At 37.2% G+C, this 16,452-nt stretch overlaps 1 protein-coding gene across 9 annotated transcripts in view; it reads left to right on the top strand.

Moving 5' to 3' along the window:
- ADGRG6 (adhesion G protein-coupled receptor G6) overlaps positions 1–16,452 on the top strand; it is a 117,235-nt gene that overhangs the window by 59,733 nt on the left and 41,050 nt on the right. For 6 of the 9 annotated variants that reach the window (XM_085541562.1, XM_085541561.1, XM_015858345.2 and 3 more), the window contains exons 5-9: positions 2,037–2,105; positions 5,190–5,273; positions 12,353–12,438; positions 14,421–14,473; positions 14,555–14,614. In XM_085541562.1, coding sequence (XP_085397688.1) covers positions 2,037–2,105; positions 5,190–5,273; positions 12,353–12,438; positions 14,421–14,473; positions 14,555–14,614 — 352 coding nt within the window. Of the gene's footprint in view, positions 1–2,036; positions 2,106–5,189; positions 5,274–6,596; positions 9,707–12,352; positions 12,439–14,420; positions 14,474–14,554; positions 14,615–16,452 lie in introns of those variants that run through there. The other 3 variants (XM_015858347.3, XM_085541563.1, XM_085541566.1) reach the window with 2 other exon arrangements.

Raw genomic sequence — 16,452 nt, 5'->3', positions numbered from 1 at the left:
TTAGAGCAGCATGTGACCTGTTCAGTTTAAGGCTAACTTGGCTGTATGTCCACTTGTGCCTGTAATTTCTGCATCGTGTACTTTATATAAGTCCTTACTTCCCAAATCTAAGTTCTTGATTTCACTGTCAAATTTAACTAGAGTTGGGATCTGTCTTCCTTAGGCAGTTGAAGGATAGGTGTTTAAGGCTGAGCTAAACACACTTGGTGCTGTTTTTCAATTGAAGAGAGAAAAAGGCTGACTTGATGTCAATTCAACTCACATTAGAGTAGATGTCTCAGTTAAGTTTTATGCTGTAGGAGTTCCTGTTTCTTTCCACTGACTGTAAGGAAAATCTAGTGTGACAAGCAGGTACAGATGTCTGAGTTTTACACGTTTAAAGCCAGTCAGATTTATCACACAAATTGTCCATAGTACAGGGCTACGTCTGCTGTTCACATAACTGATAATGCTACTGCATTTATTAAGGGAGCCAATGCCAAGTATCTGTTTGTAGCCAGACCATTATATTTCTTTGGTGATCACTGAAGGAAAGTCTAGTCTGGCCAGAGTTCGGTCTGATAAAAAATTTAAAAGGCTCATTTAATATATTGACTGAACATATTCCTCTTTAAAGGAATACAGTATTCTGGCTCAAGAGTTCTTTAAAGTCTGCAGATTTTCTGCCATCTTTCAAGTCATATTTCCCTGGTACAGAACCAAGAGGAGGTTACTCACAGCAGGTTTTGGTGTTGACTGCTTAATATTAGAAAATATATGTTGGGAAAAAAATCTCATGCAGGATATATTATGTTCACTTAGAATATGCTTCTTGACGTTGAAAGGATATGTGCCAAGGAATTCAATTTGTCTTAATATAATCTCAGTTTACTAAGAAAGAAACCAGCAACCCCCACCTATACACCAAAAAAAAATAACATGAGCACACACACCTCTTGCCCTCCCCCCCCCCAAAAAAAACCACCCAACTGACAACCAAAAAACCCCACACAAAACTGCAGAGCTTTAATAGTTGTAGAGGATCACTTTTTAAATTCTTCCCTGTTTTCTGCTGGCAATATGTGTAATGGTATCTGTGGCATGTCATGACTTCTGCACTGAGGCCCCACACTTCGTCTGTTCTTCCATCACAGGAAATATTTTCTCAGCTATCTTTACGAGCTAGTGGGTGGTGGCTCTTTAATTTAATGGAAGGATACGGCGTTTCATGAGAGAACCTCACTGAGTCAATACAATTCTGAAGTGGTAAAACGAAAGCCAAAAGGGCAACATTCCCAACAGGTTCAGATTATGCCATGCTGTATGGCTCCATTATTTTCAACATAATGTGCAGAAGCAGCTGTATCTGCAGCTGACCCACTGCAATGCACAAAGTGTAATTAATGCAGTTGCACTAGCTTTTTTCCTGTTGCCATTCTTATATTCCCCATTTTTGTATCTAGATCTTCAGATTATGTTCATGTAGTGATGAATAATTCAGCACAGATACAGACTTACAACATTATCTGCTTAAAAATCATGCATACCAGAATATTAATCATGCCCACACCCTGGGCATGGTAACAAGTTTAATTACCTTTTATCTGGCTGGTATCTGCCACAGGCAGATTACTCAGAACTGTGTGGTGGGTAACCTGTGCTGCAAAACAGAGGATGGATGTGTCTCCAAGGCACATGTTTTGTTGCTTGTGAAGGTGCCGTAAATTCTACAGCCATGATGACCCCTCGGTGTAGAGCCATTTCAAAGTACGCACAAGCTGCATTCATTTAATGGGCTGGTATTTAACTACAGCCAGGGAGAGTATGAGAAAGCTTGGGGAGGAAATATAAGTGACTGTGACTTGCAAGACAGTGAGGCTTCTGTGGATCCCTCAGCAGCAACAAAAAATGAAAATGCCTAAGTTTTATAGGCAAATGGCATTACCAGTTTTGTTAGTAAGAGAAACAAGGACGAGGACTGTGTTACTGCAAGATATATGTTGATTTTATGCCCAGTCGACAAATTTGTCTAACTGTTTGACTTTCTTTTTTTAAAGGCTCATACCTAATTCCTTCTTCTACAATTGAACCAACAAGTTGTGCAAACCTAGGAAGCCTTTGTCAAGGTAAGAAGATCAGGTTATTTTCACAGTTTCATTTTTTCTAAATTTTAAATTTCCTTGATTTATTTTATTTTATTTTATTCTATTTCTTCTTTTTTAGTTTATTTATTTCTAAAAGACCTAACCGCAATGAGAAATAGCAAAGAAAGGAATTATTTAGTCACATCAGATGCGTGGATGTCCTGTATACAGTGGGTGGATCACACCCTTGATGCTAAGTTTTTCAAATGGTCGCTATTATATAAAATCTGAATTAATTGACTGCTTTCATTCTCTTGCCACCTCTTTTCCTCCTGCATATTTTCATGGTAAAATGCAAAACAGGATAAGGAATAAGTACATCTGTAAATAATAAAAAAAAAAGTTCTATGTGAATAAAGCATCTGATTATTATTCAGATTTTTCCAGTGGGCTATTTTGATGCTAAACACTTGGAGATTAGCAGGAAAAAGCAAAACAAAACAAAACAAAACAACCCCTAACCTTAGACTTCAAAATGCAGCAGCAAGTGCTAATAAAACACTAGTTACAACATTTAGTAATGATTTAATAGTGTCAGAATCACCACATACAAAAATTCATTAGGTCTCCTGGCAGATCAGCCCAACTGAATGCAAGCAAGAGATGAACCCTAAAAACTTTCATGCTATTTGAATTATTGCGTTTACAGGTACAGTCAATTTTCTCCACTTAGTTTATTTTTTTCTTTAATGATTAGAGGCTGAAGTTCAATGAAAATGACCTACATGAACAAGGTCAGCCCATTTCCACAATACATTCCTGAACAGAGGCCTGCAAGTGAAGTGATATGTGAGATTTTAATTACAACAGAGTCTGCATCAAAAATAATGTCAAGCTCTGTAATTTTTTTCATGCTGAGTGTTGAAAGATAGGGACAGCAGAGAACATATGAAAGGGGGAGGAAGACTTGGAGCTCTTTCTATGCTAGATAAAAAGGTAAAAGATAAAGGGAGAAAGGAAAATGCACTCCTTTTGGGAAGACAGTGAGAGATCTGTGATAGTCTCCAGTATACTTCTCCCAGATATTTCCAAGGTAGATTCTGCTCGGGGTCTTGGATCATATGGAGGTCTCCATAGGGAAAGTAAAATGCCATGCCAGTTGTGTCCATAATCAGTTTTCAAAGAGCAGTTTTCATGCATCTGTCTCTTAAAGCACAATATGTTACAAAAACTGGTACCCAAATATCTTATGCAAATGTGACAGCATCATTTATTCAGTGGTATTCTTTTTCTATCAAAAAGATAGTACAGCTACTATATAAATATGTTTACCTCTTGAAAGAACTCTGAAAGACTTCTACCAAAAGGGCATGACATAAAAGGAGAGAGTGTGTCTTTCATTAGGTTGGCTAATTGGGCTGCAGAAATAGACACACTTTCAGACAAAATCATTAAGTTTTCCTAAAAGCTTAATAAAACTTCAGCTTTATTAACATGTTAGGCAGAAGACACTACTTCCCAGCTTGCCTCACTTGCAATCTTAGACTTAGAAAAATTTATGAGTACATTTCACAAGGGTAATACTTTCCTACGCTGAAAAGTGTTTGGTCAAGTGTCACTGACATTCTACATTTGCTACTTCGAAAGTGGCGAATCGGTTTCATGCTGTTCATTATCATCATCATCATCATCATCATCATCATTACCACTGTCCTAATAATGAAAAATCATAAAGACATGTCTGTTTGTGTATTTCTTATATCTGGAAACTTATTTTAAGCTGAAAGGCTACTTTGGATTCCATTTTGGTTTGTTGGTTTGTTTATTCTGTGTTGTGCAGTATGACCAGACTGTGTCATAAACGGTCTTATGACAGAGCTGTTTTCTTCGTTATGCTTTTCATTCATTAAGAAATATCACCTTTAACAGTGTTGGCTGAAAACACTGATAAAATCAATAAGGAGAAAAAATGGTTTTTCAAGGCAACAAAGCCCTGCAGTTGCGTGGAAGAAGAGTTTTTTTTGTCTTACAGACTGTGTCTTTATATGCTCACTTTCCCAGCTAGAACCCCTATTTACTGCAGCTTTAATTTTCTTTCCTCAAGTTTCGTGTTTCACTGAAACCTGAACATAAACCACTCCCTCAGCTGAGACCTGAGTTTATGAAGTTCAGACTCAAAATGTTGACTAAAACAAACTAACAAAAATCAGAAATTCAATTTCTTTTTTAAATATGATGCCTAAACTTTCCAAGTTGGTTATTTCTTAAGCTATGTGATACTGTGAGTCTATACTGCATGAATCTTCACATTGTGGAAAGAGTTTTAAGGGAAAGAAGAAATCTGTCAGTGAGAGGATTTATGTTCCTGGGAGCTATTAGAAAAATTATTTTCCAAACTATCTGAAAATTTAGTAGTCTGATCTTTGAAGTGCTTTTTTTCCTCTAGAGTGTATACCCTCCCAGTCTTCAGTGAGGGAAAATTTCAGTTTTGGCTCCTTGCTCTGAATTTGAAAAGTGTTCTAGCTAGTTCTCCTGGGAGACATTTTCCAGTATTGTGTGGGATGACTCCTGTTAGTGTCAGTGAGAACAGTACAACTAAGATCCTACATGAAGCTTTCAAAATATATATTCCACTCAAATTATTCCAAGTCTGATCTAAATTCTCTTCATATATAGAGTTGAGTTAATTAGAAGCTTACATGGGTGTTTTAATTTCACATTTGTTCATCATCTTCAGTCCCTGAGTAGAAACAACTATTCTTTTCTCAGTTATTCCAAGTACACTCATCGCTGAGCTTGTAAGATCTGTTTTCTGGTCTTTGCACAGCTGTTTGGATCTGATGCTCTCATAAGAGGATTTACAATCTGTGAAAGCAGTACAGGACTGGTCTTGCAACCCTCTCACTGGTAAAACTCCCACTGAAGTCAGTGAAAGTGAAGATTGCAGGACTAGGATCTCGGCTCATGTCCATTCATCACTTTGTACAGAAGAGAAAGTGTTTAACATATATGACATTGTGTGTCAATAGTTTCAATATACATTGTCATACATTGTTCCCGTTTTGTCTTACCTCATTAACATTCATAATTCATTCAAGTTCACCTCTTTCTCATCTTTATTACCAGCTACTGTAAATGCTACTACTCCTACACCACCCACTGTCACCACTAACATGCCTGATACTAATAGAACCGATAAGCCAAACAATGGTAAGAAATCCTGTGTTACATTTTTCCTTGTACTGTCTCTGGAGAAAATTTATTGTATTTTAAGATGTGTTTTTCATAGTATAATGTCAAGGGTCATGTCTCAGTTCTGATTTCATTTACTTTGAATTAAACTGGAGTAACTTCATTTCATTAGACCTGCCCATGTAAGAATGGTGTGAGTGAGAATAGAACCAAACTCAGCTATTATTTGTAGTATGTTTACCTTGTTCCTTTGTGCCACCCAGTGAATTTACCCAGGCAAAGAATAAGAGAGTATTTTTAAAAAGGAACTGTAAAGAATTCTATTTTTGAAATGCTTTAATGCAGTGGATAGACATTGAGTGGCTAATGCTGCCAGGATGGTAGTATGCTGGGACTCTCTATTCCTCACTGGTAACACAGAGGAGCCAAGTGGAATCATTCCTATGGAGCAAAGCCACTTCCACTGAGTCAACAGGAATCTTTCCACTGACTTCAATAAGAGCTGGATCAGTCTCTACTAGGGAAAATGTTGACAGTATCAGATATCATTTACTTTTCATTTAGAAAGATTAAGGGAAAAAATAAGATAGTAAATGATTCTATTATTAGCACAGGAAAAAAGCAAGGATTTCTTTTGAGGTTTTCTCAAATCGATGGATGATATCACTGTCTCCTAGAGACTGAACATCATTTTCTGAGGAGTTTCTGAAGTTATTCTGCTAAGGGAAGTTGTTAAACATTAATAAGAATACAGAAATAGTCTTCTGCAATTTTCATATGAGGCTCTTTTTACTGAAGATTTTGTGTGCTTGCCAGAAGTAAATCAGTATCTGGTTTTGGCTGGAGGGGGAGGAAGTGTTTTTTTGTTTGTTTGTTGTGTTTTTTTCTTCTCTTTTTTTCCCAAATGTATCAGTTGTTACTGTAGGATTTAGCATTCTTGGAGTGCTTTTTCTCTTGGCAAATCACTCCTTGTATATTGGCAATCAGGCAATAAAATAGACACTGTGAAAGAATTTATCTGAACTCATTCTCTTTGGATTTAGTAAGCGGTAGAAGTAAGAAGATCTTGAAACTTACTTACAAACTGTGCTTTATTTTCTTTTGTGAAGCCACTCACTCCACGCTCAACATGAACATTCAACTTTGATTTTCTTAGCTACAGAAGGAGCTGATCACCCTGATAGTGTTAGAATGAATAAAACTAGACAAGTTACCTTTTATTTGACTTTGAAATGACCAAGAGAAAGCAGAAAAACTGAGAAAAGTAGGACAAATTCATTTACAGTAGCAGCAAATTAAACTTTCTCTCAGCTAACTGGTATAATTCCTGATAGTAAGTTGGTTTATGGCTGTAGAACAGACAGCTAAGAACAAAAAGTTAAATTGCACATATTTTCTTTAATCCACTAACTATGCGGCTTACTACACAGACCTGCAGGAAATCAGACTTCCTGCTACAGTTATCTTCAGAAGGAAGAGAAATTCACCTGAATCCTCCCATTCACGACCAGAAAGACAGCAAGAGTCTAGGATAGAAGGGGTCAAAACCATAGGAATTATCTCAACCCCAATTATTTGGCCAGTGAAACAAAGGCCTCCCCGTTTCAGTGAAAGTTCAGCAGATGAGAATCTGGAGAGAAAAAATACATACAGCTTATTTCATCCAACTGTGTCCACATCATCTGCCTCTGAGGAGACTAGCAATGGTACCTTGGCTGCTTTTACAGAAAATATTGACCTAGATAATACTGTGATGAATCAGTTACCAAATGAAAATATTCTGAATGATTCTAGAGTTTCATCTGACGGCATTTATGATGCAGCAGATGATGTTGCAGATCGTTCTGTGGGTGCAGCAGTTCCTCTTCATCAAAACAGAAGTCTTACTGCAGAGGAAGCGTGGACTGTGGCAGATGGGCTGCATTATGCTGACTCTGAGTCAACATTCCTTCTTCCCATTAGCAGAAGCACTGCTTATGAACTCAGAGAAGAAGCCCTGTGGCTTTCATCCTCCAACAACGACACACTCAATTTCATGCATATAAATGATGTCTTGAAGCCTGACAGTGGGAATGAGACTGTATTTCATCCTAATATCACCTCTGACATAAAAGAAGAAAAATACAATTCTCTTTCTAGCTTATCTATGTCACCAGTGAAGGAGAAGCTGATGTTGAAAAAAAGTAGGCTAGATTTTCTTGATTTTGCACCTCAGAATGTTTACTCAGAAATGATAGAAGGCAACAATAGCAGGAAATACTTTTCCATGTTAGCAGCAAACAGTAAATTTCAGTTTACATCTATGTACATTAAGGAGCGTTACTCAGGAGGCTTTACAAAATTAACCTCTGTGGACATGCCACATATAAACCCAACAACTTCTTCTAACAACATGAAAAAAACATATACGGAAATTATGCCTGACAGCCAGCTGACAAGTTCTGTGACAGGATACAGTAGAGAACAACTTATGTCAGCACTTCTGGTAGGAACAAGCTGGGCTAACTCAGCATTTAAGCATGTTGAAGCAACATTGCCTGCTTATCAGCAGTCATTGTCGGACATGTCTTTGGAAAGTGACAGCATATTTATGTCTAATACTGATTACTGGTCTAATTATTTAAAATATTCTACATATATTCAAAAGAAACCAAGTGAGACCCTCAGAAAGATGGTACTGGAGAACAACTTAGATACATTCCGTAGTAAAAGTGAAGAGTCAGATTTTTCTGTATTAGAGTCTGAGAATATTAACAGAGTTGGTATTTCCTGGAAGCCAGGTTACTTAGATTTTCCAACAAAGTATTTAGATATTTCCCCTTCTTTGACATCAAGTTTTTGGACTGTTTCCTATCATTTGAAAGTGTTTTCTGGGGACTCATCAAAACATCAGTTAGTCTCATTTAATAAATTGCTTTCTAACCCAACAGAAAGGTTGCCATCGATTAGCTCACCTATTAAGTCAGACAGTGTCTCTGAACAAACTTCTTTAGAGAGGTTATTAGATCACAGAGCTGAAGAAATGAACTTCTCTAGGCATGCCACAGCTTCAGAAAGACAAATCTTTGGTTTATTTAATCCAGGCCTTCCAAGGAGAATTTCAGAAAGCAATGACAAGACAATATCACAGTTGCAGTCAACAATGAACTTTGAAAATGTAACTGTATCTTCCAGTGATGAGTTCTATTTTGATTTACTTTTCCCTTCTCTTGAAGCACCGTTGCGTCACCACTCTGTACAGATAAGTCCCCTTGACAAGGTGCTTGCAAACTCTCTGGAAAAATTAATGTTTTATCATAGTTTACATATGCAAGGTGGAACTGATGTAATAAGCAATAGAACCAATGTGACCATCCTAAACAACAGGCAGCAGTTTGCTTCTGTCCTTAAAACACAGTTAGGAATCCACCCTTCATGTTTAAAGGACAGTCGAACTGTTTGCTTGGTCAATACACTTGTTAATAGTTTGGTAAACAGTAGAAGAACACGAGGATTATTGCAGTTTGAAAGCGTTTTGGAGAATGATGCTATAACAAATACTGGTGATAATGCAAGAAGTGAAGCTCAGATAGATGCAGGGTTTTTTATAAAAAATAACAGTTCAGTGAGTTCTGACTTATTCATAACAACATTGTCTTTGGAACTGAAACAGCCTCTTCATTTGGACTCAAAACTCAGAGTCACTATACCTCCCAACAGCTACTCTACACCTCCACTCCCACAGAGTCTTCAGAACAACCTTGATACAATTTCTCCGAGCCTGAACCCTGAGTGGGATGCAGCAGAATTAAGCTTGCCTACAACAAAAATAACAGAAATAAGAAGTCTTCTAACAGTCATAGATGGAAAAGACTCCATCGAAAATCAAGATGACAGTATTAGGTACTCTCCAAGGATAGGAGAACAAGATATCATTGGTGATAATAACGAAAAAAAGAATCCTGCTGTTCTAACATCAACTAACAAATTGAGGCTTTCAGATCAGAATTTGGAAGATGTATATGGATCCTTCAGCAAGAACAGAGAAGGAATGTCTTCTCTGGACATTTTTAGCACTCCCGTCTTGGATTTTGAAGATACTGATTATGGACACTTCTCTTCCCTTCTGGTATCATCAAGAACTGCAATAATTAATGATGTGATACCTTTGCCATCTTCATACGATGGAATTACTATTCAGCTCAAAGAGACCATACTGAACCTCTCTCTGATGACACCTGGAGCAGCAATCCATGACTCTCACATGCATTCCCAAATGCAAGTTTCACCTGCAGTGTACCATCAGTCATCAGTTTTGTCACATGTTCATTCCTTAACTAATTTATCATCTGAGACAAGCCGGAATACCACCCTTTACCCACCACTGAATCAACTTAATAGCACTCCCACAGTCCTTTTATCTTGTACATTCCCTGAGTTGGGCTGCCTGTGCCGACCAGAGATCAACTGCAGTATGTCAAGCTATTAAGTTAGATGTAGAAAAAAACCCAGATAATCTTATCTATTATTCCGATCGTAGACTGAACATAGAAGTAGCTGAATTTCATTCTTTAGAAATAGATTCATTTAACATATAAAAAGATTTTAGAATAGTATTTTAATTACAGTAGAAGGGAATTTGTAATGTCTTGGTGGTAGTGAATGTCATTAACATGTAATTTCTAAAATTGGTGTCCTTCTCTAAATCAACTCTCATGAGACTGTGAGAATAGTTTGAAAATAGAAATTGAGTTGATGTGAATTTGATGCATTTTTATGCCACCTCGTTATTTGAATTATTGTGAACATTTTTCACTTGCAGTATTCATATATTTTTGGCTATTTAATTTCCTAAAGAAAATATTTTACATAACGAACTAACAGAAATGAAACCTGTGGTATTTCATTGATCATTCCGTTGTTTGTAGTTGGAGTTGGGTGTGGATGAACTGTTTTTCCAGCTTCTTTTTTTCTCTTTTTTTTTCCAGATTATCTTTGGCTACTTTTCATCAATTTTCTGCCCATAAAAATATTTTTTTTCATTTAGTGTTTTGAGATGGGATTTCCGCTGTTTAATTTGGAGTGAGAAATTATTTTAATTTTCACTATCTGTGACTGCAGTCTCCTGAGAGTGTTTTAAAATGTAGATTAGTTCTTTGTTCTTGTTCTTCTTTTGCTTCATTAAAACATGCTTTTGTTCACCATCTGGTGGAGATCTTGAAGCTGTTGGTTATTGTTTGTAGATAGTAAGTTTGATTTTAAAAGTACTTTGCATATTCCTATATTAAGGTGATTTTGTCCACATATATAATTATTCAAGTGAGACTATAATTATATATAGGGCTATATGTGAATTTACAAGAATGTACATAATGCACATTTTCTATGCATGTGTATCTGTACAAAAAATATAGGAGGCACATTATACATGTAAAGTTAAATATATGTATATACAAAGGTATATACATATAAATAGGACTCTGTCTCAATTTGAATTGTTTTCAGTTTGCCAAGGGTCCAAAATCAAGGCTTATTTTTTTCTTTTTTTTTAATTGAAACTATCACAGTAGTAATAACAATGGACACAACATTTTCCTGTTGAAGTACACGCTAAATTTGAACATTTTCTGATTTAAGGGAGGAAAAAATAGGCAATCAATTGAAAAACAGGCAAATTCATATCACTCACCAAAGAAGGTAACTGTCAAACCATCTTCCTTTAGGAAAAGTGATTGTTTGCCACTTTATCACAGGGAATTTTTGTATTTGTCTTACTGAAAATATGATCAGTTCCATTATGAAGAGAAAGAACAATAGCTCATGAATGGAATGGCAACCAGCATGTACAATTAAATTGGAAAATAGATACTTCATATAATCATATTTTAAGCTCTTGTAAAATGATTACCTATGAAGCTGTAAAATTATGTAATTTCCTCCGCATGTATAAAACTTGAACAAATGGTCATTTGTATAATATCCTGACACAGAAAAAACATTTTCTTTCCAGCCAAGAGATAGTAAGGGATTTCACTGTAATTGTCTTCAGGTCCTGGTATGTCCTGAGTACTGCCTCTGTAATAGCTGCATTAGATTTCTTTAAAAATATGTGTCTGTGATCAAGAGCCATGGCCTCATTTGGTAATAGTCCTAAATAGTAATACTAAATAATGCTACATGGGCACACGCATGTGACTGAATTGATGTAGAAGTTCTCAAACCCCCAAATGCATCTTGGGATATTTTCTGCATCCACAGTGGATAGAAGTTTTAGTAGCTTAATGATAATTTTGTTACCATATGTAAAGTAAAAGTGATTAACACAGAGCAAAACCATAAGACAATGTAGTATTTATTAGATTAGATTTTTGTGACAGAATGTTGCCTTCCAATTCATGAGCTTAAAGAGAATTCATATTTACCTGGTGTCAGCTCAAGACAACTCTAGTGATTATGAGACTTCTCTAAGCCAAATGTACATTTTCAGGTTGAAAGATGGTTTGTTCAGCTGCCAGTTTTAATAAAGCTGACATGAGTTCTTCTACTCATTCTCCCAGACCTGAGAGCAAAGGATGTGCTGAGAAAATAAGAATTGGAGTGCTTCTCTCTCCTAATTCTGTTCCCAATCATCTTGTGACTTTTAACTGACGAGCTTTGTCTGCTCTCATAATGTTTTTGGTCAAATTTGTAATGATTGTTTCTGGGTTATAACCTTATGACTGAGCACAGGAATGTTCCATGTCACAGATTTCAGTTTATTTTAAAATTCCTGATACTTCCATGATCTTACTGTAATAGAGGCATATGCAGAATACTGTTTATAGATGTGTTAGTTCTGAGTTTCCATGTCATATTTCACATGTCTCTATAAATATGGAGAGGGAGGGAATTACTGTTTAAATTGATAGGGCTAGTGAGAATGGTAATGAGCAATCCTATAGGGCTTGCTCGCTCCAGGCTCCTACAGTATTGAGCTGTATCCTAAACCAGAGCTTGAGGTGTTCTTGCACATTGGATTCAACCCAGTCTTCTTATTCATCATGACACTAGAGTCTCATATTATTGAAAAGGCAAATTTGCTCACTTTCTAAAATGTTATTGCTGTTTTTAATGGACAGGTGGGCTATTCTACAGGATATCTATAACTGTCTTTAGTTACAACTCCAACTCAGAATCAAAAGTACATGATGTGGTTGCAGAATGGGTAAGTGCAATTTTCTTTCTAACTTTATTCAGTAAGTAATTTGGGTCTAGTTTGGTAGTTCAGTCACTATGGATAGAATTTTGAAATGTTTCCACTATGCCAGCCAGCATCTTAAGGACAGAAGATACTAGCTGAGATTTTGGGAAGTGTGTGAAAGTCTAAGTTGTCCACTGAGCAATGTAGATTTATAAGTTCCTATGTCAGTACACAAATTCTATCTTCAAATACTAACGTGGTTTTGAAGTTATACTGTGATGGAATAATAGAATCAAAGAATCATAGAATTATTTGAGTTGGAAGGGACCTTTAAGATCATCTAGTTTAACCTCCTGCTACAGGCAGGGACATCTCCCACTAGATCAGATTGCTCAAAGCCCCACCCAGCCTGGCCTTGAATGCCTCCAGGTTGGGAGCATCTACAGCCTCTCCAGGCAACCTGTTCTAGCACCTTCCACCATCACAGTAAAGAATTTTTTCCTTATATCTAGTGTAAATCTACCCTTTTCCAGTTTAAAGCTGTTTCCCTTTATCCTGTTAGGACAAGCCCTTATAAAAAGTCCCTCCACAGCTTTTCTGTAGGCCACCTTCATGTACTGGAAGGCCACTGTAAGGTCCCTCCAGAGCCTTCTCTTCTCTAGGCTGAACACACAACCTGTCCACAGAGGGGAGGTGCTTGAGTCCTCTAATCATGTTCATGACCCTTCTCTGGACCTGTTCCAACAACTGCATGTCTTTCCTGTGTTGGGAGCCCCAGAGCTGGATGCTCTGTACTCTACATAGGTTCTCATGAGAGCAGAGTCAAGAGGCAGAATTACCTACATTGACCACCTGGCCACTCTTCTCCTGATGCAACCCAAGATACGGTTAACCTTCTGGGTTGCAAGCATACATTGCTGTCTAATGTTGAGTCATTCATCAACCAACCTGACCAAATCCTTCTCCCTGGGGCTATTCTCAAGCCATTCTCCACTCAGCATATATAGGTGCTTAAGCTCCTGCACCAACCCAGGTGCAGGACCCCGATAGCAATAACAGTAAACGTGCTGTGTTCATTTGTGTGATGCAGTACACTTTTCCAATTCACTACAGTATTGTCTGCTTTAGATGTTTTCTCCCAAGGGTCAGCTGTTGGGATTTCTAGTAATTTTAGATTTTCAGCCTGTTTTAGCAGAAATGAGTTCCTTATCATGTCTTCCTAATGAAGGATTGTTGAAGTTCCTACATATTCTGATATTCTCTGTTCTTTTTTGACAATTCACATAATGGCACACATTCTGCAAACAGTCTTTCCACCAGCTATTCACGTGAAAATGTGATGTCATAAATATATGGCATTTATTCTTCATTTTCCTTTAATAAACCTGGAGGATTTCAGCTTTCAGAAGCTAGAGAAGAGAAACGATCTATAGTCCTCTATAAACCACAGATGCAGTCATCCACATCAGCTAAGGTTGTTCTCCCAGCAGAAGTAACCAAGTGAAGTCCATCAATGCTTTAGCCAAAGGATTTATAAAGGTGTCACTTGGCTCTGGCAGAACATTCAAACTGTTCTCCAAAGGGGAAAACTGGGCAGCCATTGCCAACTGTGAATAAGGTGTAGAAAGCTGGAATAAAGTTACAGTAAGGTTGTAGACTTTTAATTAAGTAAGTGAATACTGACCCTGCATTTTTGTCAGAAAATCTTTTCTAATTGAAGTGTATCTGAGAATTTAAGATGATGGAGAGAAAGTAATGTTTCACATCCTGTGCACTCACATAGACTCACTGTGATGACCTCCTAGAGATTTCCTTCTCTAGTAAATTCTTCACTATCAATTGTACATGCAATTTAACAATCACCTCACCGTGATGGGAGTGTGTTCTCTTTGCTTTGAAAAACTGAAGGGAATTTTTGGGGGGAAAGAGAGGTAGAGTTCTGTTTTAAACAACAAAACACTCAATTAATATACCATTTCTGTGATCAATGCTTTCTTGTTTTTCAGCTAAACCATACTTTCCAGAACTGGAATTACACTGTATATGTGGTCAATATCAGGTAAATGAAGGGAGACAATGTTTATACCACATTCTTTTTAGAGGATTAACCCAATCTAATTAATGTTTATTTTCTTCATAGCATCCAACCTGGTACCATAAAGGAGGCAGTAAGAGAAAAAAGAAGCATCGATAGTAAACGGTAATGTCTTTATAGAATTTTTATTGATAGAGTCAACAGCTGGTATTACAAGTGGTATGATTTTATTGCCTATTATTAGCTGTTATTGCTGTTAGTCTGTAAATACTTGACTGCTGGGGACCTGAGTGCTCTGGGTGTGCTAACAAACCTCATACCGGTTATTGTGTTTGTTTAGATTTAAACCTGCTGATCTTCTTTGAACTCAAATAGATCATTTTTTCAGAGTTCGGGTTTCATCTACCACAAAACTGAATACCGTTGTAGATGTATTTGTGGTAAGGCAAGATACACTTTCTTCAGCAGCAAGCTCCGGTACACTGGTATTTGTCCACTGGCAACACATTTGTTCTCTTGAACCAGAGCCTTTTGAGTTAATACACATCTTACTAGATGCAAAACACTGAAAAGTCATACTGGAGCTGAAAGCCAAACTAGTATGTGTTAAACTATTTACCATATGCTCTCATTTCCTGACTTCTGCTGGTCTCTCAGGCACTAGCATTGGGATGGCCTCAAAGGCAGCCAGTTAGATGGATCACACCTCCTGAAAACTGGGCCTCAGGGGGTTTCTTTGAAAGCAGCACACTGATTTCTAAGGGACAGATGGACAGGGAGTGACTCTTAGCACCAAATTAAAGGGAGGAAACCAAACCATAATTAGTCTTGGGAGGGAGGGGGAAGATGTGGGTATGGGACATATCATTTTGCAGCATAGGCAAAAGTCCTGCTTAATCTTCAGCTGCCAACTGTTGGGAACTGTAAGGGTAAATTTGAGCTTTTTAAGCTCAGAGATAGTCCAGAGATAGATTTCCAGTTTACCAATGCTTCCATTTTTTTTTAGGGTTTACCTAGACTTCAAAGGATTTATAAATGGTACTATCTCCTTCCCACATACCCACAGCAGAAAGACAGCACTTAATGGCAAAAAAATATTTAGCTGGTATAATATAAACCTAGACTCTGAAAGGGCTATTTTGCTCCTTGAACTACATTTTTGTAAGGAATGGTCGTGTGGCTGTGGGTTTTTTTTCACACTTTCAAATTATACAGTTGTGCCAGCAAAACCTTTGAAGTTCATTTCATGTGTCAGGTCTCAGGAACAATCCCAGGCTGCAGGGGAATGTAAAGCTTTTCCCAACCTTATTGCTGAGTGTTTTATGAGATTTGCAGTCCAGATTGTCAGCATCTGTTCTACTGCAGACTGAACATCTGGTTTCTTCTCATGGCACCATACCATCACTCAGTCCTTGAGATTTTGTTTCTTTTTCCTGATCTATTAAAAAAGCTGGTTAAGGGGGAGAAATTACTCCAGCATATTCAAACATGCAAAGTCAATTCCGTGACTGAAAGTGTATGTCTGTCTTTCAATGTTTAAGACAATGTATGGTTCTATGGCCACAAACCAGAGCCATGGAGTTTACTGTATTTTCATTAACAAGGTGTTTCCATGATTGTCTTACAGCACTGTGGTGACAGCACCAGACTACTGCTATATTTTTTTATATATCATTGTTGTGTGGGGTAACCCTATTCCTGACTACTTTGCTCACTATTTTTGAGCCATAAAGTGTCATAAATACATGTTATAAATTCAGAGACAGATGTATTACATGTTATTAATATGTCATAAAGTTTTTCAAGGGTGGCCTGAGCTAATGAGAAACCCATTTGCATTTATGAATATTTGAAGAGCAAATTCCTTTCCTTTTCTTTTTTTTTTTTTACTTTCTCCAGAACATTGGTTTCATCATGCCTTGTTAAGTTTTCAACCTTCTGGAGTCTGTCCTGATTAAGATTCTTAGCAAAACCTACATCACATTAGAGTAACAATTTGGAGT

This window comes from Coturnix japonica, chromosome 3 (genome assembly GCF_054131305.1).
Source record: "Coturnix japonica strain WE chromosome 3, WE-NBRP24, whole genome shotgun sequence".
Taxonomy (NCBI): Eukaryota; Metazoa; Chordata; class Aves; order Galliformes; family Phasianidae; genus Coturnix; species Coturnix japonica.
This window is presented reverse-complemented; position numbering and strand designations above follow the sequence as displayed.